Source organism: Pleurodeles waltl, chromosome 5 (genome assembly GCF_031143425.1).
Source record: "Pleurodeles waltl isolate 20211129_DDA chromosome 5, aPleWal1.hap1.20221129, whole genome shotgun sequence".
In the NCBI taxonomy this organism is placed as follows: domain Eukaryota; kingdom Metazoa; phylum Chordata; class Amphibia; order Caudata; family Salamandridae; genus Pleurodeles; species Pleurodeles waltl.
This window is the reverse complement of record NC_090444.1, coordinates 50,326,558-50,354,464: the sequence shown is the minus strand read 5'-3', so window position 1 is coordinate 50,354,464 and position 27,907 is coordinate 50,326,558. Positions and strand designations below refer to the sequence as shown.

The window sequence follows — 27,907 nt, the reverse complement described above, 5'->3', positions numbered from 1 at the left end:
CATCAAACACATACTTTGGGAACCATTGAATGTTGAAAGATGCAGTTCTCCTCTGAGGACCGTGTTCATGCGGTGTTCTTTCTATTTCTATGATTGCGAGTGTGTCTGAAATGTTCTAAGTGTTGGAACCACGCCAGACTCGCTGCAGTACAATACGTGTGTTCTGAGGCACAAAGGCCTCTTACTGTCCTCTCCCTGTTGTTTTTCTGTGATACCGAATCCTAATCTGCCAACTGCTGTGCCTCTTTCACTATACGACCCGTCACAGTGTTGTGGCAAACAAAAAAGTGTTTCTGATGTGGTCTAGGATGTTGTTTTGCAGCCTGCTGGGCCCATGCCTTCAAGCCCTGGGCACATATTACCAGAGATTGTTGACACAAAAAGTCAACTTCTGAGCTCCTACCCTCTGGCCATGTGTGCTTTAGAAAACCAGAAGCACAGTTTTTGTCTGGTCACCTGCACAGCACACAAGTGTTTGACCAGAACCCTCAATGAGCAATTTCTCCACCCTCAAAACAGCCATACGTAAACACCACCAACTCATCCGGACCACCAAACGGTCCTTCTACAAAGAACGCTTGGACAGTAACCCACACAACAGCTAGGAACTCTTTCCATCGTCAAAGAGCTCACCAAACCAAAATCCAGCACCATCGACCCCCCTCACACCCAAAACCTTTCCAACTACCCCTCCAACTACTTTCACCTCAAAATCGTAGACATCCACCACAGTTTCACAGCATCAGCACCCACCACCACCAACACGACCAACAACACAACGCCCCCCCACACCAACCAACTACACACCTGGACCCCAACCAAGACGAAGAAACCGAAAAAAACATGAACTCAGTCTACTCAGGCTCCCCCATGGACTCCTGCCCCTACCACATTTTCAACGAGGCCAGCCAAATCATCGCTCCCCAGCTCCGCGGGGTAATCAACAGCTCCTTCGACACGCAACCTTCCCAGGCTTCTGGAAGCATGCCGAAGTCAACGCACTCATCAAAAAACCCAAAGCAAACCCGGAAGACCTCACAAACTACTGTCTCATCTCCCTTCTTCCCTTCCCCGCCAAGGTCGCCGAGAAGATAGTGAACGCCCAACTGTCTCACTTCTTAGAGGAAAACAACACACTCAACGCCTCCCAGTCTGGATTCTGCAAGAACCGCAGCACTGAAACCGCCCTCATAGCCTGCACAGATGACATCAGAACGTCCCTCTCATCCTCCTGGACCTCCCCGCAGCATTCAACACTGTATGCCACCAAAACGTCTGCGCATGCCTTTTTGACGCAGCAATCCCACACAAGGCCCTAGACTGTCTCACCTCCTTCCTTGCCGAAAGAACCCAAAGAGTTTGCTTCCCTCCCTTCTGGTCTCCAGCCACCAAGATCATCTACGGGTACCCCCAAGGTTCCTCCCTCAGCCCCATCCTCTTCAACATATACATGGCCCCCCTCACCAACATCCTCCGCCCCCACGGAATCACCATCATCTCTTACGCAGACAACACCCAGCTCATCATCTCCCTCACCAGGAACCCTTCCACCGCCAAGACAAACCTGCACGCCGGACTCCTCGACATCGCCAAATGGATGACAGCAAGCCACCTCAAACTTAACTCCAACAAAACAGAAATCATCATCTTCGGGCCCAACAAGACAGCATGGGACGACTCCTGGTGGCCCGCCGCCCTCGGACCACCCCCAACACCCACCACCCACACACGCAACCTCGGCATCGTCTTAGACTCATCTCTCTCCATGGCCCAGCAGATCAACACCATATCGTCCTCCTGCTTCAACGCTCTTCGCATGCTACGAAAGACTTTCAAATGGATCCCCTTAGAAACAAGAAAAACTGTCACCCATTCCCTCATCAGCAGCAGACTGGAATACGGCAATGCCCTCTACGCTGGTACCACAGCCAAGCTTCAGAAAAAACTCCAGCAAACCCATAACTCAGCCGCACGTCTCATCCTCAACCTCCCCTGCCACAAACACATCTCTGCTCACCTCAGATCCCTACACTGGCTGCCCATCAGCAAAAAAATAATCTTCAAATTCCTGATCTATGCTCACAAATCCCTCCATGACACTGGACCAGCCTACCTTAACAAACAAGTAAACTTCCACACACCTACTCGACTTCTCCGCTCTGCTGACCTCACCCTCGCCATAGTCCCCCTCATCCAACGCACCACCACCGGAGGCAGATCCTTCTCCCACCTCACCACCAAGACCTGGAACTCCCTCCCCACCAACCTACGCAAGACCCAGGACCTCCTAACTTTCAGAAAGCACCTCAAGACATGGCTTTTTGAGCAGTAAACGGCAACCCTCCTCCCCCCTCTGCGCCTTGAGACCCTAACAGGTGAGTAGTGTGCTTAATAAATGTTTTGATTGATTGATTGATTGAGTGCTGTAAACATCTTCAGTCCCGAGAAATCTGACAGGCTCCATCCCAGAAAAAATTAAAGCTGGCTGCATTGCAGAACCTGGGAGGCAGCCCAGCCCTATGCAACAACATGGTCACCAGCAGCAACAATTTGAAAGGGAGCTGTGATAAGTGTGCAGCACACTGGCTGGTGGCGGCAGATGGCAGGAGCTGCAGCATTTCAAAGACCCTGGTAAGTCACATATACACTGCTTCCTATGGTGGAGGAGAGGTCTGGGTTAGTCGTGGTCAACCATTTAAGTAAAGTGAGAGCGTCTCATTAACGTTCACACTCAAAGCACGTGTCCTGTTAAAAGAGTACAATTTCCAAAAGGCTAAGGCGGCCTTCTGTCCTTCAGAAATCAGAAAATTGTGGTTAAATAATGTGGAGAAATATCAACAGACATCAAATGAAGCACTTTGGATTACCAAACTAGATAAAACAGCAGCTATTTAACGATCTGCATTTGATTTAACGCTACTAAACATATTAGAGGAGGGTCTGATAAGCTGTGACAGGACACAGGACAACTTCCGAAATCACAAAGTTCACGTCAGGTATGGGTCGTTTATTTAATCCAGGTACTAGAAAATATTTAGTAAAACAAGATTTTCATTTTGTACCACCATTTGTCTTAATCAAGGGTTCGTGATAAAGTGTCACATAAGGTTTCACACACGAGTAATGTGAATTATACTCATAGGTGCCCTAAAATCATGGAAATGCCACTCGTGCACTCTTAAAATTTGGCAGCTAAGCCAACTGCGTCCCGTTCTGCTGAGGTGGATAATCCCATTGCACTGTGCATCGTGCCTAAGGAGCATGCTCTCTGTATTTAATTTCTGGTTTGTAATTTGGACGGTATTGTACTTCCTGTAACTAATGTCCATATCGATCTGTGTATGTTTGAGGTGAGTTTTAGTGCCTTTTCTACAATATTAGCATCATGGCACATTCAGAAGGCTCTCTCTTGGATGAAGATACACCTTAGTGCTTACCTTCTCCATGCGCTTCAAGGATTTCTAAAATGCTAGACCATATTGTAAAAACACTGACCATGTTGGGTGTTGGCAAAGGAAACAGTATCCTCTGTGCAAGGGGAATTCCTTGGTCCATGCTCGCAGTTACAGCTAAATAAAATTGGATGGTTCAGTCATATGATTATAATACCTTTATCGTCTTCATCCCAATTATTTTCAGGGAGAAAAATGGAGGTGCTGCCTAGGCTGGGCTTATATCCTCCACCCACCCACCCACAAAAGTAACATAATTTGGAAATGCAGCCAACGGCCAATAGTTCAAGGGAGCCGCGGGCCAAAGACGTTTGGGATCCACTATCCTAACCAATCATTACATCACCCAATGTTAACCCGTTATAGTCAATTCTTAGTGACCAGAGCATGTTCACTTAAGGAAGAAGTCATCAGTAATGTATTTTTCCAAAAAGGGCTATTAAAAAATAACCCAACCGAGCCTCCCATGGGTTGCCAGTGAACAGCAGGTGGAGCCTTTTCTGGAATTTGCCCGCTAAATATTTTTCATCAGACCTACTAATGTTTAGAATGCAGTCTTCAGACTCAGAGACAGTCCACACCGGTCTCCGTCTCTGTAAACTTGTGATCTCCCTGACTAACGTGGAGTTAAAGTCAAGATGCTCTACCTGTACTGCACATTCTTAGCGCTCTCCAACCCTGCTGCGGCTAAAGATCCCACTACTTCCCAGCAAGCACCCCCACTCTCGCAACCTCCACCCACACTTCCCAGCTCGCTATACATGCTGACCGAGAAGGCATTCACTTTAAAATCAATATACCTGTGCTCTTATGGTAGTACAGTACACCTACATTGCATGTGGACTCATCTCTTTACAATAATAGAGATTTTATAAGTGTGGACACAAACATGCTTTGCCTTTCCCTCATTCTCTAGTTATTGTTTACCTAATTCCTTTTTGAAAGGAGTCATGTTTGAAAATTCCCTCTTGTAGCGGTACTTGCAGGTCGGTGTAGAAGTGAACGTCATTGGTATGTGAAGTCTGGTGTGGTGCACAATAGTTGTCTGCAATTTTGTCTTATGGTTTCTCCCGATGGTAGTGTAACCTAAAAGTGTGCATATATTCATATTGCCTTTGCTACTGTGAATTTATATATAGGTTGATGCAAGGTAAAATATCTTCCCCACTGTCAAAAAAACACAAAGCCCTCTTAAGGTAGTGCCAAGATGTTTTCAGTCTCTGACTGATTTGGTGTTTCTTCACTGTGTACCCCCTTTGTCTATTTCCAAAAGTCATATCAGTTTGTAAGGTGTTGGAACTGAGGGCTGGCCAGTTTTGTATATCAGAGTAATGGTGCAGGTTTTCCATGAATAAGTAGGTCAACTGATTTAAAAAGTGCTCAAAACTAGAGAGCATTACCTAGGCCAACCAGCTCGCTACAAGGTTTACAAGCCTGACATTTGATTCAGGAGCTTTTTCACTGTTGAGATTTTTAATTGTAACTGATAGAGGGTGGTTCAATGATATCATGATAACATGTGAATGATTTGAGATTATTGCCCACCATGTTGTCTATACCAAAAATGGTTTAGGAGAATTAAGTTATTGCTTTGTAAATGAGAGTAAGAAACAAACATATTTTTGAGCTCTGGGAATGAGGCCAAGATTGGACTTTGGTTTTCCTGTCTGTGGCTGTTTCTTGTGCAGTGAAACGTGGTGAGTGTCCAGCACATGCTAAGATGTGTGATTATACTCCACCATATCTTCATCAGTGTAGCAATGACAGGGACTGCCCATGAGCGCAGAAGTGCTGCGTCGACTATTGTGCTCGAGAATGCAGGGAGCCCAGGTCAGGTAACAAAACACATGCAATATGTGCTGTGTGTTACTTCCAATGTAGTCTCCTATTGCAGGTGCAACAAGAACACACCTATGATAAAACAATTAGATCACTACCGAGGCAGTATTAAATGAGTAGCAACCAGTGCTGATAGGTCATTCATGCAAAGCCTCCCTGTCCAGTGGCCTATCTCCTGCTACTTTACTCACAAGTGAGGCCGTTCGTCAATTCCTTCTCCTCTGAGTAAGTGATGCGTTGACTCTTTCCCCCGCAGGGAAGGAATGTGTCGATTTCTGAACAAGCAGCCTCAGGTCAGTGCGGTGATGTTGAATATTTTGATGGGCAGTTTCGATGCGTTGAAAATTCCGACTCACTGTGCAAAGGGTCTGCGCTGAGAGCAGGTGCTGCATCGATTCTCCAGCAGCGTAGCAGGCGCTGTGTCAAAATTTAAGCCGCAGGACAGGCACTACATCGAATTTTCTGATGCTCACACAGCAGTGCATGGAATTTCCCATGCAGGCTACCTGCTTCCACTTCTATGGGCCCAGAACTGGAAGAAGAGCCCAGGCACTGCCAGGTGAAGTCTTTGATGTCCTTGAGACTTCAGAACATGGTGCAAGCTCAGTCCAAGCCCTTACACAGGGCACACCTCAGCTCCCTTTGTGTCACTGTGTAGAGGGAATTCACAAACAGCCCAACTGTCAGTCTGACCCAGGCGTAGATTCCACAAGCAGGCAGAGGCACAGAATAGTTAAGCAAGAAAATGCCTACTTTCTAAAAGTGCCATTTTCAAACAGACAATCCAAAAGCCAACTTTACCAAAGGATGTATTTTTAAATTGTGTGTTCAGAGCAGTGCTTAATTTGTGCTGGTTGTTTCTGGTGCAGAGCACTGACACTTATTTCTGAGGGCCGGCACTTATTTTTCTTCCTCAAGCATGTACTGCGAGCAAAAGACACAAATGGGAAAGACGGAGGAAGAGAAGAACAAAAAAGCGTCACAATGGGAGAAAGCAGAAAGCTGCAAGACTGAGCTGAAGGAGCAGGGAGTAGCTTCAAATGGATTGAAGAGGCCAAACATGGCCTCAGGATTGCGCTGCCTCGGTATTCCATGTTCACACATTTAATTGCAGTAGATGCATGTTTAAGAGGAGAGCTTTGGTTACCAGCACAATTTTTATTTACAAATTAAGCACTGGTTCAGAGACCCCAAACTCCATATCGCAATCTGCTCCCAATGAGAGACTGCATTTAAAAGATACTTAAAGGCAGCCCCCATGTTACCCTATGGGGGAGATAGGGCATGCAATAGTAAAAACCGAATTAGGCAGTATTTCACTATTAGGACATGTAAAACACATCAGTACATGTCCCACCTTTAACATACACTGCACCCTGCCCATGGGGCTACCTAGGGCCTACCTTAGGGGTGACGTACATGTAGTGAAAGGGAAGGTTTGGGCCTGGCGATTGGGTACACTTGCCAGGTCGAATTGGCAGTGGAAAACTGCACACACAGACAATGCAGTGGCAGGTCGGAGACATTTTACATGGCTACTCCTGTGGGTGACACAATCAGTGCTGCAGGCCCACTAGTAGCATCTGATTTACAGGCCCTGGGCACACATAGTGCTGTTTACTAGAGACTTACCAGTAAATCAAATGTGCCAAAATGGAAAACCAATTTCGCAATACAATTTAGACATAGAGCATATGCACATTAGCACTAGTTAGAAGTGGTAAAGTTCCCAGAGTCCTAAAGCCAACAAAAAAAGGTCAGAACAAATAGGAGAAAGGAGGCAGACAGTTTGGGGCTGTCCCTGCAAAAAGGGCCAGGTGCAACAACCACTGTTCCGATACTTAACAAGAGCTCAGTATTTTCTGTCCATGCTGCTCCTCTGAACTGCCAAAGTTAACCATAGCCCCACACTGAACTGCTTTTTGTGCTTCCTTTTTTGCCATACTTAAAGCTGGGGGGTCTCTATAATGAACACAATGCACACTATGTCCCTCTGTAATGCCACACCAATTCAGGGCATGAAGCCCTCTATTTACATAGGTAATGCCAGATTTTACATTGTCCACTGTCTGTAAAGTATCTTCTTCATCTTGCTGATTTTCTGGACAGCCAGCCTGTAATGTAAGAAAGACAAGGAAAGCTACAGAAACTCGATCAAGTCTGGAATCCACAGTCATTCATAAACAACAAATCCCCAACCCTTCCTATTAGCATAACATTTCATGGGTTGTCATTTGTTTTCATTGTTTGGTTCAAGAAAAGATGCAAAGTAATGAATTCACATTTTTTTCAGTTGTAACAAAGCCAGGAGTGTGCCCCAAAGACACCATAGTATGCGTCCAAGCAGAAAAGGGTCAGTGTAAGAATGATGATGACTGCACAGGGAATCAGAAGTGCTGCTACTTCCGGTGTGGATTAAAGTGCAAGGCTCCAGAGACAGTTATCAGTGTCAGGCGAGAGTGACATCTGATGTTGATGTGAAATCTCCACTTGTGTTTCTGTTTCTAAACTGAGCCCGGCCTGCCCAGATGAGGGCAGGACACTATACACACCAGAGGTATACAGCAGTGGTTCCCAACCTTTTCACTTCTGTGGACCCCCATTTTATCAATACTGGAGCCATGGGGACCCCCACTGAATCATTATTGGAACCGGGGGACCCCCACTGAGTCAATACTGATAGCTGGGACCTAACATTATTACATTTTTTAAGCTGCCGCTGACCCCCTGACGAGGCTTCGCGGACCCCCAAGGGTCCCCGGCCCACAGGTTGGGAACCACTGGTATACAGGATGAATCTTGTAAAACCTGCTTTTAAAAGTTAACAACCTGTATCCAAGCTAACAAGAGATATGTACGCTAAATTGCTATCTAAACTAACAGCAGGAATATGTCACAGTCAGGGTAATGCGCTATATCTTTACCTTGCGTTTGAAAGTTCCTGCAGCTTCCCAGAATGCACTGCAAAGGACCTAAATCTGAAGCTCATAAATCCAAGTGCCTCCCTATGCACCCATTATTTATTATATACACAGTTGTCCTAGAGAGAGTGTGAAAGAAAAGGGTCCGAATGTACTTCTGCAAAATTTAGTATAAGCATATTTACACATGTGCATAACTGTTTATGCATAAAGATTAGGTATACATGAATTGCTATGTGTCTGCACAAGTTGTGGCTTACCTGTAAGTGTGATCAGGGTATACTGGAGTGCTTTGAGCATTCACAGACTAAAGTGCTTTGCATGCTAAATTGCAGAATGTGTGATGAGTACACAGTGAGTGTAATATTTATATTTCAGTCCCTTTGAGACTCCTCTGAGATGCTTTTCCTTCACCTACGTTGGTGGATGGTCATGGTATTTGCCTCAGAAACTTGAGCGGGATGTCAGTGTATTTTTAAATATTGGACATGTGCATAACATTGAATACATGGCAGAATAGGAGTTCTCATCCACACAATGTGCAGGTCACATATGTGAATATGCTACAGAACATGGAGAAACAGATACAAAAATCTGCAGAAATTTCACAAAATTCGCAGAAAATGAAAAGCCCTGATTAGTCCAATGACTTTTGGGAGGTGAGTCTTTAGTTAGAATTAGAATGCTCAAAGATGTATATGTCTTTGCATTTTGAAAGTGTATTTTTAGAGAAGTATGTCCAGGACAGCCCTGTGTTACCCTGGTGAAGACAGTACCATTTTATAACATTTAAAGTTGGCAAAGACCTGGTTAGGTGACCTCAATCCCTCATAACGGTCAGAATCTAGTTGTAACATTTAAGTTTCCCATGATATGGTCAGATTTCTCACAATGACCTCCAACCATAAAGATGCCTCCAAAAACCCTCCTTAAGATTGTATCATTTCATAACAAAAAACATCAGGACTATCCCTCTGAATCCTGAAATCCTGGAGTAATGTTTTACAGCTCTATAAAGAGTATTTTTATTGTGTTAGGGTTATCCTGTTTGTTCTCCCTCAGTCTTCTTTTTCTCTCTTATTCTGAATAAAGCCACTCACTCATGTCTTCTTGTACCTCCTGCTCACCCCCATCATGGTGTGTATTCTATGTTCTGTTCTTATGCAGGTCTGTTAAGTGACAGCTTTCCTCCATATTATTATTATTGTTTTATGTTCCTCATAAAGGATTCAGATACAAGTCAAAGATGGGATGTATTATTTACACTTGTGAATTTCTTCTCAGCAATAAAATCTGGTGAGTGTCCCAGGCGAATTTCATGGTGCGATCGCCCACCCCCGTACAAACACAATTGCAGTAATGACAGTGACTGCCCAGGACAGCAGAAGTGCTGCATCGAGATTTGCAATCAGGAATGCAAGGATCCTGTGCCAGGTAACAACCACTACTTCGCTAACACACCTTTTGGATGTTATTTTATCCAGACAAAGCTAGAAAAATTGTTGTAAAGGAGGCAGGACATCAGAGACATCTACAGTTTGTGACTTCTAGAAAGCATTACTTACCCCTCCTTCAAGATGGGTACCAAGTCTCTGGGCATGTGCACTTCTTCCACAGTACTGGATGTAACATTTATGCTGCCACCATCTGAACTGGACCCAGCCCTCATGGCTCTCAGGTCTAGCTATCTCAATTTTAGCTCAGGAGCTGACAACATTTTTCTCTCCTCCAGGGCCATTGCCATTTTCTCTGCTTCTGCCTCTCTTTCCATCCTGGCCAATTCCAGCTTGAGCTTCTCAAGCTCTAAACGATGCCTTCTTTCTGCCTGTCTGTCCCTCAGTTCCTCCGGGGTCAGTCCTTTAGAAGAAGCACTGCTGCCTGCACTGGAGGCCCTCCCTCCAGGTAGGTCCAGGTTATCCACCAAATCACCATGCATGCTCTGCATCTCCTCATCCACAGCCATATTCTCCTCTGCTGTGTACCCTCAGCCTCATTTGCTGCCACCAAGGCCCTCAACGCCTTTTGCAGCTCATCCTTCTTGTTGGAGATTTTGAGAGGGCATTGAAACTCCTTACAAAATTGCTTCAGCTGTGTAATCCACTGTGTAATCCTACAGTTTCCCTAGCTCAAACACCACTTTTGCAATAACTGCTGATGGCTTCCCAGACTGGGACATGTTTGTGGACAAGGTTAAATAAAGGTGCAAAGTTTCAAAAGTCAGAGAGATTCCAAAAAGGACAAAAAGAAAAGCAAAAGAAATCCAAGAGAAAAAACAGTATGTGGTTGTGTAATGGTCTGCAATAAAACAGTAGTATACACCAATCTCCATATGGCAAGTACGAATAAAAGTCCTTTCCTCACCGCTGATCACCAGTGTTAGACATGGGGTCTCTAGTTGGCAGTTAGTTTGCACCCTGTCCAAGTAGGGACCCTCACTCCAGTCAGGGCAAGGGAGATACACAGCTCGGATAACCCCAGCTCACCCCCTTGGTAGCTTGGCAGGTTTATCTCTGAAGCAATGTGCAAAGTATTTGTACCAACACACACAGTAGCACAGTGAAAACACCATCAAAGGACTCAACACCAGATTAGAAAAATAGCCAATATTTATTTAAATCAAACAAGACCAAAACGACAAAAGCCCAACATACACAAGCAAAGATATGAATTTTTTAAGTAAAAAGAGTTGTAATCCAGAGAAATCAATGGATGCTTTGTTTTAGCACAAAGTACCTAGTATGCATCAAAAATAAAGCTGCATGGGCGAGTGTGCGTCGGAAAAGCAAGTGAAGCGTCAGTTCATTACTCACAAGTGAGGCCGTTCGTCGATTCTTTCTCCACCGGGTAAGCAATGCATCGATTTTTTTCCCACAGGGAAGGGATGCTTCGATTTCTGTGCAAGTGCCCTCAGGTCAGGGTGGTGATGTTGAAGATTTTAATACCAGGGTCGATGCGTGGAAAATTCTGACGCACTGTGCGAAGGGTCCGGTTTGAAAACAGGCACTGTGTCAATTCTCCAGCCACAAGGCAGACGCTGCATCAAATTTTCAGCCGCGGGACAGGCGCTGTGTTGTTTTTTCTCATGCACACATAGCAGGGTGTGGATTTTCCCCCGCAGGTTACCAGATTCCACTTCCAAGGGCCCAGGGACTGGATCTGGCACCATTTAGCAAGTCAATTCTCTCAGCAGAAGATCCCAGGGACTGGCAGATTAAGTCTTTGATGTCCCTGAGACTTCAGAACAGGGGGCAAGCTCAGCTCAAGCCATTGGAGAATCTTCACAGGTGCATACACAGCAAAGTTCAGTATTTGTACTGTTTAAGGCAGAAGCAGCAACTCCAGGCCAGCCCAGAACAGCACACACAGCAAAGGGGCAGTACTCCTCCTCCAGCTCTTCTCCGTAGCAGAGGTTCCTCTTGATCCAGAAGTATTCTAAAAATATGGGGTTTTGGGTCCACTACTTTTACTCGTTTCTGCCTTTGAAGTAGGCAAACTTCAAAGGAAAGTCTCTGTTGGCCCCAGAGACACACCAGGGGGTTGGGGACTGCATTGTATGAGGACAGACACAGCCCTTTCAGGTGCAGGTGTCAGATCCTTCCTCCCCACTCTAGCCCAGGAAGACTCATCAGGATATACCGGACACCCCTCAGCTCCCTTTGTGTCACTGTCGAGAGGGAATTCACAAACAGCCCAACTGTCAGTCTCACCCAGACATGGATTCCTCAGGCAGGCAGAGGCACAGAATGGTTAAGCAGAAAGTGCCATTTTCAAACAGACAATCTAAAAAACAACTCTACCAAAAGATGTATTTTGAAGTTGTGAGTTCAGAGACCCCGAACTCCAAATCTCAATCTGCTTCCAATAGGAAACTGTACTTAAAGGATATTTAAAGGCAGTCCCCATGTTAACTTGTGTGGGAGATAGGCCTTTCAATATTGAAAAACAAATTTGGTAGTATTTCACTATCAGGACATGTAAAAAACACCAGTACATGTCCTACCTTTTAAAGACAATGCACTCTGCCCATGGGGCTACCTAGGACCTACCTTAGGGGTGACGTTCATGTAGTAAAAGGGCAGGTTTGGGCTTGGCAAGTGGGTACACGTGCCAGTTCGAATTGGGGGTGCAAAACCGCACACACGGACACTGCAGTGGCAGTTCTGGGACATGTTTATAGGGCTACTCATGTGGATGGCAAGATCAGTGCTGCAGGCCTCCTAGTAGCATATGATTTACAGGCCCTGGCCACACATAATGCACTTTACTAGGGACTTGCCAGTAAATCAAATGTGCCAATCATTGAAAACCAATTACCAATACAATTTAGACAGAGAGCAATGCACTATAGCACTGATTAGCAGTGGTAAGGTACCCAGAGTCCTAAAGCCAAAATAAACGGGTCAGAGGAAGGAGGCAATGGGTTTGGGGATGTCCCTGCAAAAAGGGCCAGTTCCAACAACCACTTTTCCATACTTAAGAAGAGCTCACTTCAGGGTGTCCACGCTGCTCACCTGAATTGACAAATCTAACCTGGGCCCTACATTTAACTGCTTTTTGTGCTCACCTTTTCCGCCATACTTAAAGGGGGGGTCACTTTAATGAACACAATGCACACTATGTCCCTCGGTAATGCCACACCAATTCAGGGCATGAAGCCCTCTATGTACATAGGTAATGCCAGATGTTACATTGTCCACTGTCTGTAAAGTATCTTCTTCATCTTGCTGATTTTCTGGACAGCCAGCCTGTAATGGAAGAAAGACAAGGAAAGCTACAGAAACTCGATCAAGTCTGGAATCCACAGTCATTCATGAACAACAAATCCCCGTCCCTTCCTATTTGCATCACCTTTCATGGGTTGTCATTTGTTTTCATGGTTTGGTTCAAGAAAAGATGCAAAGTAATGAATTCACATTTTTTCCAGTTGTCACAAAGCCAGGAATGTGCCCCAAAGACACCATAATATGCGTCCAAGCAGAAAAGGATCAGTGTAAGAATGATGATGACTGCACGGGGAAACAGAAGTGCTGCTCTTTTCAGTGTGGATTAAAGTGCAAGGATCCAGAGACAGGTACTTTTGCCAAGAGGGGGTGATAGGTGATGTTGTTGTTGATTCTTAACTTGTATTTCTGCTTAAAAGCTGAGCCTGACTTGGAAAAACACAGCATCATCATGTACAAATGAACAAGTGCTGCATACGTTTAGTGAAATCTCTGAATTCAAAAAGATGTCACAATGATAGGTGTTAGAACTTGGGTAACCGGTTGAGGGGGTGAAACTGTACTCAAGCGGCAATCACAATGGTTTTCAGGGTAAAGTCATAAGCAAACCATAAATTAATCTGTGCTTAACTCTCTGGTTCCTTGATACAAATGCTTTCATTTCCAACTAAGAGGCAGTGTGTTAAGTATTTATGCATCCTTCAAATAGTAAAATAATGAAACACAAAACAAGAAAAACCCCATACCAACTGAGAATAGTAGAGTAAAATGTCATAAAGGATTTAAGATCAAAACGACAAAAAATACAATCAGCAGAACCTGATATGATCACTTTCGAAGATTTAGGGGAACACAGAGCAAAAAAAGAACAAAGCTCCAACTATGAATATCTGGTCAAACCGGACCGAGAGCAAATTGCAAGTTGAGGCCGACCAAGATTGAGTGCAGGCCATCTATGGGGATCCAGTTAGGCTTGCTGAATGAAAGTATCTTAAATCCTGGTTGCGGAGTCCTGCGTTGAGGATACATCATGCAGCAACGATTCCTAAGAGCTGCGTAGCTGAGATGGAAGGTCCAGCGTCATTGTTGAGGATGTCATCAATGAGGGTCCTGTGCTGCAAATCCCTGCATCAAGGTGTGGTGCTCATCGGCTGGTTGTGAAGAAGCTGTGAGGCTTGCGATGCCGGATCCTGCACCATCATTGAGGAAGAGGTTGATGAGGAGCTTGCAATGCGAAGGACTGCATCAAGGATATGCAACAACAGTTCTTTGACACTGAGGTTGGGCCATGCACAGATCTGACTACAGAGTTTTGAGAGGCATTACATCACGTAGCAACTCTGATGGAGAGCTTTTATGAGACAATGCGTCACGCAGCATCTTCCATACATTGGTCCTGCTGGTATCACAGTTGGGCTGGCAGAACACCTTCAGTCCCATTTCCGAGGGTCCAGGACTGGGGTGGCAGCACTTAGTAGAGTAGGACTCACAGCTGGCAAAGTCCAGATTTGAAGATGGAGAAGCCTGTTCTGTCCCTGAAAGAAGTCCAGCCAACCAGCCCTTGGAATCCCTCTAGTGGCCCTGGGTTCAAGATGCAAGTCCAGTCCTTCTTACTCAGGGAGGAGGGCAGCTGAGCAGCAGGGCACTACAGCAGGCCAGGAGAGGGACAGTCCTTCTTGCAGAGCAGCACAGCAGTCCTTCTTCTTAGTTTTCCACTAGGGGGTCCAATATGTATATCTGGTGCCCACTTTGAAGTAGGATCATTTTCTGGAGGTTTCTACCCCTGACGTGTTTGAAATTTCCTGTCCCCCATGCTCTGGCCTCAGATTTTCGAAGTTTAGAATAGACTGGTGTCAAACCCCTTTGCAAGAGTGCTCAGGCAGGGCCTTTATGGTGTGCAAATGTGGCAGGTGGCAACTCCTGCTGCGCGTTAATTCAAAGTGGCCCCTCCTGCCAACACCGAAGTTCTCTTTGGCTCACTGTCTGTCAGCAGTATACCAGCTACACCTTGTTATGTGACCTAGGATACAGGCAGCAACCTAGGTTGATACAAGAACATTTTTAAGTGTGTCTTTTTTAGACTTGTGACTTAAAATGTGACTTTACCTTTCAAGAGGGCTTTTAATTACAATTCTTTAGACTCTAAACTTGGCCTTTCTGTCTACTCCTAATTGAAAGTTATCACTTATAACTGCATGAAGGTAACCCAAAGCCATCCTATGGGAGAGGTAGGCCTTGCAGTAGTGAAAAACGAATTTAGGAGTGATTTACTCCCAGGATAATCAAAACTAAATGCACATGCCCAATTTTTTAAATAAACTGCATCCTCCCACTTGGGCTGCTTTGTGCCTACCTTAGAGGTGCCTTAAATGTATTAAAAAGGAAGGTTTGGACCTGGAAAAAGGTTTGTTATGCCTGGTCAAATGGCAGTTTAAAACTGCACACACAGGCTGCACTGGCAGGCCTGAGGCATATTTGAAAACTTTCTTAAGTGGGTGGCACAATTAGTGCTGAAGCCTCAGAAGTAGCTTTTAATTTAGAGGTGAAGTAAATTAAATATGACAGTTAGGTGTAATCCAGACCTACCATGTTTAAGAGAAAGAACATAAGCACTTTAGCACTATAGGGAGTGCAGAATTATTAGGCAAGTTGTATTTTTGAGGATTAATTTTATTATTGAACAACAACCATGTTCTCTATGAACCCAAAAAACTCATTAATATCAAAGCTGAATATTTTTGGAAGTAGTTTTTAGTTTGTTTTTAGTTTTAGCTATGTTAGGGGGATATCTGTGTGTGCAGGTGACTATTACTGTGCATAATTATTAGGCAACTTAACAAAAAACAAATATATACCCATTTCAATTATTTATTATTACCAGTGAAACCAATATAACATCTCAACATTCACAAATATACATTTCTGACATTCAAAAACAAAACAAAAACAAATCAGTGACCAATGTAGCCACCTTTCTTTGCAAGGACACTCAAAAGCCTGCCATCCATGGATTCTGTCAGTGTTTTGATCTGTTCACCATCAACATTGCGTGCAGCAGCAACCACAGCCTCCCAGACACTGTTCAGAGAGGTGTACTGTTTTCCCTCCTTGTAAATCTCACATTTGATGATGGACCACAGGTTCTCAATGGGGTTCAGATCAGGTGAACAAGGAGGCCATGTCATTAGATCTCCTTCTTTTATACCCTTTCTTGCCAGCCACGCTGTGGAGTACTTGGACGCGTGTGATGGAGCATTGTCCTGCATGAAAATCATGTTTTTCTTGAAGGATGCAGACTTCTTCCTGTACCACTGCTTGAAGAAGGTGTCTTCCAGGAACTGGCAGTAGGACTGGGAGTTGAGCTTGACCCCATCCTCAACCCGAAAAGGCCCCACAAGCTCATCTTTGATGATACCAGCCCAAACCAGTACTCCACCTCCACCTTGCTGGCGTCTGAGTCGGACTGGAGCTCTCTGCCCTTTACCAATCCAGCCACGGGCCCATCCATCTGGCCCATCAAGACTCACTCTCATTTCATCAGTCCATAAAACCTTAGAAAAATCAGTCTTGAGATATTTCTTGGCCCAGTCTTGACGTTTCAGCTTGTGTGTCTTGTTCAGTGGTGGTCGTCTTTCAGCCTTTCTTACCTTGGCCATGTCTCTGAGTATTGCACACCTTGTGCTTTTGGGCACTCCAGTGATGTTGCAGCTCTGAAATATGGCCAAACTGGTGGCAAGTGGCATCGTGGCAGGTGCACGCTTGACTTTTCTCAGTTCATGGGCAGTTATTTTGCGCCTTGGTTTTTCCACACGCTTCTTGCGACCCTGTTGACTATTTTGAATGAAACGCTTGATTGTTCGATGATCACGCTTCAGAAGCTTTGCAATTTTAAGAGTGCTGCATCCCTCTGCAAGATATCTCACTATTTTTGACTTTTCTGAGCCTGTCAAGTCCTTCTTTTGACCCATTTTGCCAAAGGAAAGGAAGTTGCCTAATAATTATGCACACCTGATATAGGGTGTTGATGTCATTAGACCACACCCCTTCTCATTACAGAGATGCACATCACCTAATATGCTTAATTGGTAGTAGGCTTTCGAGCCTATACAGCTTGGAGTAAGACAACATGCATAAAGAGGATGATGTGGTCAAAATACTCATTTGCCTAATAATTCTGCACTCCCTGTAGTTAGCAGTGGTAAAGTGCACACAGTCCTAAGATCAACCAAACCAAGAACAGCAAAAAATAGGAAGGGTGAAGCAAAATGTTGGGGGGGAGGACCTGCTTAAGGCTGGCAGGTCTAATGATGTAATATTTATTTTCCCCGGAGAGTGGAACATACTTATATTCTGTTTAAATAAACTGTACAGAAGCTGCATCTGAATTTCCCAGTCTGCTTAGTTTCCACACTTGTGATTGCAAGCAGTTCCCAGGATGGTACGCTTCTGAAGACCTGTATCTTTGTCTGTGGTTTCTGCTGCCCATTCCTAGCAAAAGGAATACCTGCAAAATGGTAGATGCATTTTCAAGCAGCCCAATAAGATGCTACTCTCAGATTGGGTGGTTGGCCCCCTGCTTCATGCCTCCACCAGATTAGAACTGTGGCAAGCATATATCAAATAAAAAAGGGGTGCAGGCCAGGCATCTTCCCTCCTCATAACAACAGGATGCCATGTTCAGCAATGAAGTGGCGGTAACGCAGTAACCTTTAACTTCATGGCTGCATGCTGCGGTGGTACTCGATCCTGAAACACAAGAGGTGACATCCGCTCAGTGCCATATGCCATACAGTTTGTCACTGCTTTGGAAGGAAACTGCAATCTTTATTCTCTATTGTTCTCCATATCTGGACCTTCCTGGCACACATGATATAAACAAAGTCTCACCAGCTCTTTCTCCCTCTCTACTTCTCTTAATTTCAGTTCAGTATTGTCACAGCTTTGGGCCCAGGAATCAATGTATAATTTTCACATATATTGTTGAGTTTCTGATGGTATAACAAGCTATTTTGCTGCTGTTACTGCCTTCTCTGTTTTTTCCCTAACATGGCTGTGGATCCCCTATCCACACTTGAACTTTGTGAAATTAGTGGTTGTTTGGAGTTGTTAACAACAGGACTGGCTCTTTTTCCCTCATTTTTTCAAGTGCGTAAGGAGGTAGTAGGGCCTCAAGATTCATTAGTAATGTATTTGGTTGTATTCACTAAGTGGAGATAACTTACTCTGTATTTGGTCATAGGTTCTGTGCATTTGAATTTGTTTCCAGTGAGTAAATATTCTGCTATGCTTTTGTTCCTGTTGAGTAGTTCCAGTAGGGTCTATTTTTGTTCACTTTCAAAAGCAGGCTAAGGTACACGAGATTCTTATTTTGTCAGGTTTTTATGCCTGCCAGTTCCCCGTCTGTAGTTTGCTGCGCTTTGGGTGGTTTTGGCTTGACCACACAGAGCATCGACCTCTCACCCCGTCACACAGTGTGCTAAGTGCTGCCACAAAGGCACAGTCTGCCCTAGAAACTCACTCTGTTGGTTTGTGCCAGGGTGCCCCTGGAGCCCACCTCACCGACCCCTGGGGTATGCCGTTGCACAAAAGATGACAGGATGAAGTGGTGATGGGTTACCTGGAGTGAGGAGCATACTTACACTGCCTATAGATACACCACACAGCAGCTGCATCTGTGTGTGTGTAGCTTCTACACTTGTGTGCCTAATTCTAATTCGTGATTGATGCCTTGCTAGGGAGATGTCAACAAGTTGAGCATTTAATGGAGAATTGTTTTCAGACAGTATGGATTAAATAATTTTTTCATTCGAAGTTTGTTGATGCTTGCTTGGAAGTGCAGCAAAGTGTTGTCATGCCTCTGAGGGAATGGAACAAGTACAAGAGAGTGCATGGCTCAGGCAGGAATCCTTCATCATCCCTGTCTGATTAACCTTTGCACCGTTGTGAGAGAACAGGGCTGATTGCAGAGGCCCCCTAACTTTTTGCACCCATTTACGACTTTTTGCTGGTGTTTTCCTGACTCTGATGGTGCCCTGGGTACTGCTAACCAGTCCCAGGGCCTGTGCTCTGTGTAAACTCAGTATGCAAATTAGGCTAATTATAATTGGCTAAGTCAACCTGCCTATAAGTCCCATCGTATATGGTAGGGTATGTAGGTTTAGGGACTCCAGCATAGGTAGTGCACCCATAACTGCACTGCTGAGGTGTCCAGTGTCATTTTAAAGGCAGGCCTGCCTTGCGGGCTGCTTTTAAATTAAAGTCAAATGCAAATTCAGCTTTGGAATTAAAAGTAGTTCCAAAGTCTTAAACTACCTTATTTTTACATATAAGTCACCCCTAAGGTGTGCCCTATGTGCCCCTAGGGCTGGGTGCCTTGTAACTATAAGCAGGGACCTTATAAAAATAGTTTTCTAAGCCCTGGTGAGGTAAAACAGCCAAATTTGTTTTCCCTCATTGTAGAGAATGGCCTCCATAGGCTAGAATGGGGAGACTTTATTTTAATTTTAAAAGTCCCCTTAACTAACAGATACCAGAATCCATCAAATTAATTCTTATAATAAATCCCACAACTTCCAATTGATGAATTTAATATAACTTGTTCAGATAAAGAGTTTTAAACTTTACCTGAAAAGTTGCCAACTTCAGCCCTGCAGTGTTTTTGTTGCTGTGCTCTGATTGGCCGGCCTCTGACGGCCTGGCCAGACCACCTTGATGAGGTGTGAAGTGGCCTGGCTCCACACAAAAAGATGTGCCTGGTGGAGGAGATCTCCCCTCAGCAGATGGTGAAGCAGGAAGGGGGAGGGCTGCCAAACTGGTCTTCAAAGGCAGGTAGGGACATTTAGAGCAGCCCAGCAACACCCTCACATCCTGCTTACCCAGACAATTAGGAGAGGGTGTTGAAGTAAGCCTCAGCAAGGCCTACTAGTGCAAGGGGTTCACCCTTCTCTGCACAAAGTCCTCAGACTATATAGGAAGAAGTTGGCACAGAAACTGAAATAAAAGACAAAGGTGGTCATTACGACCTCGGTGGTCTTTTCAAAAGACCGCCGAGGCCGCGGGAGACAGAATACCGCCATTGCCGGTAGTATTTCTGTCTCCCTATAATGACATTTCCGCTGGGCCAGCGGACGGTAACAGTGTTACCGTCCGCTGACCCAGCAGAAATGTCACATCAACATTGCAGCCGGCTCGTAATAGAGCCGGCGGCAATGCTGATGTGCAGCGGGTGCAGTAGCACCCGTTGCGTATTTCACTGCCCGAAATTCGGGCAGTGAAATGCGCGACGGGGCTATGCCTGGGGGCCCCTGCACTGCCCATGCCAATTGCATGGGCAGTGCAGGGGCCCCCAGGGGCACCCCATGTCCCCTTACCGCCGGCCTTTCCATGGCGGTGTGTACCACCAAGGGCAATCCGGCGGTCGGGGACTCATAATCCCCAGGGCAGCGGTGCTGGCACCGTTGCCCTGGGGATTATGACTGCCAGGCGGAATCCTGGCGGGAAAGTGGAGGGGCCGGCGGTATGGCCGTGGCAATTCCACCACGGTCATAATTGCTGGCAGAACACCGCCGGCCGCCAGGGTCGTAATGACCCGCAAAGTTTATTAAACGTCATGAAGGTGGTACTACAGTTCAAACAGCACCCTTCGGTAATGTTTGAAGTAGCACACTGAACTAAGAGAGCATGGTCCTTTTATACCCACACCAGGGCTAAAAGGAGGTGGTACAATTATAGAAGCAAGACTTCTATACATATAAGGTCATATGGAAATGCACAGTCGACAGGTAGGAGGGGCTAACAGTTTTCAAGGACTAACAGCTGCAGACCTTACTGGGCATTTGTGAAAGTGGGAGATGCTAAATATAACTTGTCACTAGGCAGATTTTCAAGAGTAGTTAACAGAAAGGTAGGACAGAGCACATTGCAAGCACATGGCAGCATGTGGCAGAGAAAATGGCTGCCATGAATACAAAATGGATTCTGCAAAATGTTCACAATAGTTGCTAAATACAAGATGTCTTCTGCTAATGCTTAATCTAATCGCTACTAAACTTCAACAAGGGCAGGAGAGGGGTGTGTTTAGGATTTCTAGCCAAACCAGTGGGTGGGCTCAGCCAGATGTAACCTCCAAAAATCACTTTCACCCATGATAGATTTTTGAGGAATGTTGCTCCCTGGGATTGATTTTTGCCACACTTCCCAGGAAGTGGTCATCACAGGGGGAAGGACCCTGCCCCTGATTGGAGAACCAGGACCCCCCCCTGTTTTTCACTCAGGAGCAGGGATAAAACTGGCAGACCTGCACCCACATCTCAGATCACTATCAGATTCCAACAAGGAAGAAGTACAGGAGAAGAAGGACTGCCCTGCTGGACCCCTGACCTGCACCTGGACACTGCACTCTGGAGGACTGCGCTAACTGCACACTTGGGCTTCACCACTAAAAGGACTTTACCTGTTTTCTACTGCTTCAAGAAGGGACTCCCTGTTTGCTACAGGTACAAAGGAGCTTCCCAGAGTCCCCTGCATCAAGTCTTGCAAGCAGAACCCAGCTGACCAGCGTCCAGTGGCCATTTGAGGATGCTGACCAGGTGCATTCTGGGAATTGTAGTCCCAACTCCCAAGGAGCAACTCAGAGCTTCTGGAACCTTGGATCAAGTTGTGGACACTTCAGGGACACAAAAAGGACTTCTGGAAGAAGACCCAGAAGTTTGGAGACGTTAGGAGCAACTACATAAGTTGAAGAGGTGCATTGTGGGAGTTGTAGTCCAAGTACCCAAGAGGCACACCAACGCCTCTAAACCCTTGGCTGGTGCTGTGGACCACTTTCCTGGATCAAACACTTCTGAAAGTCAGTGTGACAGTGTTACCTTGTGGGTGGGCTGAACTCTGGACTTTGTTCCTTTCCGGTGTGACCTTTTTTTTTTAACCCTTTGAGCGGTAGTTGCTTCTATGCGCTAGAAAGCATTAATTCTTTAAAAAAATCATATCTCCAGTTCCCCTTATCCGATTTTATTCGTTTTGGTGTCATTTTAAAGATAGATTTATAATCTATTATTATGAATTGAGTTTGGATTTTTAAACAGTTTCCTGTGTTTTATTTAATTACTGTTTTGTGATATTGCTTTATGCTTTGTCTCCTAAGGTAAGCCTTGTCGCTCGTTGCCAAGCTACCAAGGGTTGAGCTGGGTTTAATTTACTGAGACCTGACTGGACCTAAGTGGAGGTTAGTGGCCTATTGCTAGGTGTAGGCACTTACCTGCCCTTACCAATAACCCATTTTCCAACATTTTTGGTACGCAGTGGTGGGATCCTGTACTTGTGTTCATTATCACATTACAGTTTTAAGTAAAACAAATTAAAAATCCTTTAAATTGTCCTAGTGCGAAAATTGTTTTTAATTTTTAATTTGGATTAATTTCAATTATTGAATTTTTGTGATTTTATTAAATTCTTGTTTCCAAATTTTGCAAAAAGTTTTTTTGTTGACACAAAACTAGGGAACCATGGAGCTTGATCTGGCTAGCCTACCCACACTGACAGTAGTCCAGTATAGGGGGTTGTGTACTGCAAGGGGGTTGCCTGCAACCACTGACCTCAGGAAGCATGTCCTGAGTAAATCCCTGACAGCCTGGGCTGAGGCCCAAGAAGTAGGCTCAGAGGAAGCTCCAGAGGAGGAAGAAGCAGGGGAGGATGCGAGCTCCAACCACTCAGGGGAGGGAGGACATCTGAGCCTAAGTGAGGAGGAGGATGACCGGTCCTCAATACACACAGTCACTAGGAGCATACCCAAAGCTAGTTGGGGGAAGGGGGCCCCTTCAGGAGGAGAGAACCTATCCCTCAGGGAAAGAGAGCTGGAGGCCCAGCTAGCATTTATAGCTTTGGAGGCACAGAAGCTGGCCCTAGAAGAGAAAAAGTGCGCAAAGAAAGAGAAAAGAGATGGTGGCAGCGACAGAGAAGCTGAGGTGTCAATGGGTGTTTTTTTTTGCCCCAGATTACCCAAGGGGGTGGTTCCTGCCTATGTAGAGGGGGGTGACATAGATAAGTAGCTGGGGGCCTTTGAGAGGGCCCTCCAGATGAGGGGAGTTAAGCCTCAGTACTGGGGTTCACTTTTTTGGGAGTTTGTTCCCAACTCTGGGAGGGATAGGCTCCTAACCTTGAGGGGGAGAAGGCAGATTCATACCCTAGTTTGAAGAGATGCGTAACTAAAACGTTTGGTCTGACCCCAGAGCAATATAGGATGAAGTTCAGGGACACCCAGAAGGTCAATACCCAGTCTTGGGCTGACTTTGTAGACACCTCACTTAAGACACTAGAGGGCTGGATTCATGGTAACAAAGTAAATAGTTATGAGAGGTTATACAATCTGATCATGAGAGAGCACATCTTGACCAATTGTATCCAAGAATGGTTACGCCAGCATCTAGTGGACTCTAAGCTGACCAACCCTAGAGAGCTGGGGAGGCAGCTGATGAGTGGTTGAGGACCAGGGTGGTTGTCAAGTCCCAGGGGGGAGACCCCAAGAAGGGGGGGGGGGGGGTCAGGTCCCTAAACACCTAAGGAGAGAGGTGGTAAGCCCACCACAGAGACTCCCTCTGTACCCCAGAACCCTAAGAAGGAGGAGACTAAATCCCACTCCCACTCTGACAAGCAGAGACAGGGAGACCCAGGGTCAAAAAAGCTCTTGGACAGTAAGGCTTGCTTTGACTGCCAGCAGACAGGTCACCTCAGAGGAGATGCAGCCTGTCCAATGACGGTGGTTAGCACTGGGCTGTCCAGTGCAGCCTTGGAGGAGGACTCCTCGAATGATAAAGTCCTCCTAGCATTGGGCTGGGAGACAGGACCAGATGGCAAACTGGTGATCCCTTAGGGTGGGAGTAGGCACTTTGACCCCATTCAGGTGAACGGACTCCCTACCACTGGCCTGAGAGACACCTGTGCCAGTCACACTATAGTGAGTGACCATTTAGTGACCCTAGACATGTATGTCCCAGGAGAGACCAGGAAAATCAGGATAGGCACAGGGGAGGTCACCTCCAAACCTGCAGCCATAGTGCTCCTAGAGAGGGAGGGTATCCTTGACTGGTTTAGGGTGGTAGTCAGTGCTGACCTCCCCCTAGATTGTGTCCAGGGCAATGACCTCCCGGAGGTGAGTCTGGTCCCAGATGGGGCGGTCACCCAGGGCACCCCACCAACCCAAAGTCCTGGGGAGTCAGTCCCTACAGTTAGGAGATAGGGGTCCCCAAGAAAAGGAAAGAAGAAAAAGAAGGGTGGGCCTATATCAAGAGCCATGATTTGTATGAGGGCTGTTGTCCTCATTGTATTTCTCCATTCTCTGACGTGTTCTCCCTCCACCTTCCATCTCTTCACATTTCAGCCACATATTCTTTCTGTATAGGAAAGAACATGTAATACTGTTTTGTTAGAGGTGCACAGGGTAGCCCGGTAAGGTACTAGACCCCAAATGATGCCCCCAAGGGTATCAAAAAAGTTCTCACTGGTAGAACTGCATGCTGTTATTTCTGTTTATTTGTATAAATACCAGGCATAATCAAGGAATAGGCCCTCTTTACTGTTACCGCTGTGTCATGTGGTTCATGGTACATTACCACATGCCTGAGAATAGAATCTACCAGCTTCATCCATATTAGTAATACTCTGTGGCTCTGCACATGTGTAGCCTCTGAGGCTTTTCCACATTTTGAAAATGATTCTAATGTTGAAAAGATTCCTAAAGAATGAATGTAATAAATGGGCTGCAACATTAGCAGATTATCACTGCCAGCCTTACCCTACACCTAGCAAAGCAACCGGTATTATCTTATTGGTAGTTAACAACAGGACTAGCTCTATTTCCTTATTTTTTCAGGTGCATTAGGCGATAGGTCTTGTTTTGTAGGGGCACAAGATTCATTATTAATGTATTCCGTTTTAGTCACTAAGTTACGATAATTTACTCTGTATTTGGTCATAGGTTCTGTGCATTTGAATTTGGTTCTGGTGCTTTCATATTCTGCTATGTTTTTGTTCCTGTTGAGTAGTTTGTTATATTTAATTTTATTGTGTGTTTGCTTTTTTCCAGTAGGGTCTATTTTTTTTCATTTTTAAAGGCAGATTGAGGTACATGACATTCTTATTTTATCAGTTTTTTTTATACCTCCCAGCGCACCACAATTTCAAGTATCATCTCATGATTTTCAAGTCAAAGAGATTATGTTTACCTCAGGTTATTTACACTTTGTAACCTGTGTTTGGACATTTTTTGTCAGTAAAAAAATGACGCTACTGCCCCCTACTCTGTGTCATGGTGTTCCATATTTTAAATATGGTGCACGCATGGTGACGGTAGGGGGGGGCGGTAAGGGATGCAAGGAAACTGGCATTGCACTAGGTGCAGTACCACGTTTCCTAAATCTGCCCCCTGGTATCTAAGTACTGTGTGTCGTATGCCTTTAATTGTTCTATATGTTCATGATTTTAGTTTAATTAATTTACAAGCGTGCTGTGGTTGTACTGCATGTTGAAATTTCGGGACAGGCCTCTGTGAAAACCGGGTTTTATGTGTGTTTGGTGGGGAAAGCCTTTCACAAGGACTGTGCAAGATGAAATAATGTCATTTGCAACTTTAAACAACTGTTTATTTTTGTTTAGATTAAACATTATCAACTACACTAATTCTAGAACTAATTAGTAACAAATGTCATCTACAATGAAATATTTGTACTGTTAATATATTAGGTGGACATGCTACATGTTTGTTACCAGGCCCTTCTCAAACAAGGCCTGTTACGAAGAATTAACATGCTGCAAATGCCTGAGGATGGTCTGGCGACTTTCATGACTGTGACTTACTCTCTTACAGAGAAACCTGGCCAGTGCCCAGTGCCAAGTACAAGATGTGCAGCCCCTCCACCACCTCCAACGTGCAAGAAAGACAGCGAGTGCCCAGGATCACAGAAGTGCTGCACCCCGGTCTGCACCCAGGAATGCACGAACATCACAATAGGTAACAAGTGGATACAATATGTAGGATTCAGATCTCAAAGTGAGCCCCCTGTGGTTCCAGGATGCTAATTCCTAAATCTAGCACTGCCAACTGCTGGGTTCCATCTTCTGATTTGATCTCCCATTTCCAAGCCATGGGTATCCCATCCGGTATTTCAGTTGTCATCTCAAAACCGAGAGTAACTAATAGAGATCTGTTGATTATTTCTGACAACCCAGTGATTTCTGATCTTAGCAAATGTTGACAGCAACTAGCACTCACTCACTCATGTCCATGCAAATGTATATACATATGTACAAATAGGTACTACAACCACTACAGGCTCCTGAGGAGGAGGGAGGGTGCATGTGAATCTGCAGCACTACATGCCACGAACAAATGTACACTGGGTAAGTTGCATTTTCTGTTCAATTGCATGTGCAGCTGCAGATACACATGCTGTGCAAAGACTAAAAAGCATTTTTCTTCCCAAATAAGCGGTGGTTAGCCCGTAGGAGTTGAAGTAGTTTGAAATTGTGTTTTTAGCACTGCTTGTCCAACATTGGCATGTTGTATAGATAACACATCCACACAGTAATGCTTCATGAATGTATGTGGTGTAGACCATGTGGCTGCTTTACATATAACTTCTATTGGTATATTTCCTAAGAATGCCATGGAGGCACCCTTTTTCCTAGTGGAATGTGCTTTTGGAGTTATTAATAGTTGCCTTTTTGCTTTAAGGTAGCATGTTTAAATACATTTTACAATCCATCTAGCTAATCCTTGTTATGAAATGGGGAATCTTTATGAAAAGCAACAAAAAGTTGTGCAGTTTTCCTAAAGTCCTTTGTTCTGTCTACATAATACATCAGAGCTCTTTTAAGATCAAGAGTTTGTAAAGCTCTTTCAGAAGTAGAGTCTAGCTGTGGAAAGAAGACTGGCAATTTCACTGGTAGGCAAAAGTTAGCAGACACCCACCAAACACCCCCACCCTCGCATAGTACAACATACACACCAATGCAGTCAAAAATATCACATTAACAACCCACAATCCCCCCGGAAGAATGCAAAGACAAAGCGAGATCCGTTCAAATATTGTAATGTGCCAATATACATGTCATATAAAAATATACTGAATCATATCTCGAAATCTGTCATATTTATATATACAATACAAGAAGTAGTGCAGATATGTACACAACAATGTCCGTGCACCAACAGTCCAAAAATGCATGGGCGAGGCCCACAATAGATACCTGACCAAAATCCGAGAGAACACTGCCGGGGCATCAGATTGAAACACTACAGGCACCTCAGGGGGAAGGGAAGGGGGGGCACCTCAGCCACATGACTGCAAAGCCAGATACACGACGGGGCTCCATGCCCATTGATGTATCCTGGGGAGTGCAAAGCCACAGTCTCTCAAGTCTTTACAGTGGGTGGGTTGCCCACTGGACCATCCTGGGGAGTGCAAAGCCACAGTCTCACAAGTCTCTACACTGGGTGGCTTGCCCACTGGACCATCCTGGGGAGTGCAAAGCCACAGTCTCTCAAGTCTCTACAGTGGGTGGCTTGCCCACTGTGCCATCCTGGGGAGTGCAAAGCCACAGTCTCTCAAGTCTCTACAGTGGGTGACTTGCCCACTGTGCCATCCTGGGGAGTACAAAGCCACAGTCTCTCAAGTCACAACAGTGGGTGGGTTGCCCACTGGACCATCCTGGGGAGTTCAAAGCCACAGTCTCTCAAGTCTCTACAGTGGGTGGCTTGCCCACTGGACCATCCTGGGGAGTGCAAAGCCACATTGACGCAAGTAGATGCAGTTCTCAACTGGTACTGGGTGGGACTGGTGGCCAGACTGGATGAGTCTCCCCTTGAAAGTTCCTGTCCTGTCACTGTCCCAGCTGCACATGGGAGAAGGATGCCTGATGTGGCGGCCTATTCATACCCACACGGTGTTTGCCCTGATCAGCGGTCTTCACCATGGCGGTT

General features: G+C 45.3%; 1 protein-coding gene across 5 annotated transcripts in view; it reads left to right on the top strand.

The window, feature by feature from the left end:
* LOC138295324 (balbiani ring protein 3-like) overlaps window positions 1–27,907 on the top strand; it is a 137,154-nt gene that overhangs the window by 29,179 nt on the left and 80,068 nt on the right. For 2 of the 5 annotated variants that reach the window (XM_069233545.1, XM_069233544.1), the window contains exons 3-6: window positions 7,585–7,731; window positions 9,497–9,646; window positions 13,137–13,283; window positions 25,793–25,936. In XM_069233545.1, the coding sequence (XP_069089646.1) occupies window positions 7,585–7,731; window positions 9,497–9,646; window positions 13,137–13,283; window positions 25,793–25,936 (588 nt within the window). The remainder of the gene's footprint in view (window positions 1–7,584; window positions 7,732–9,496; window positions 9,647–13,136; window positions 13,284–25,792; window positions 25,937–27,907) is intronic. The other 3 variants (XM_069233546.1, XM_069233547.1, XM_069233548.1) reach the window with 3 other exon arrangements.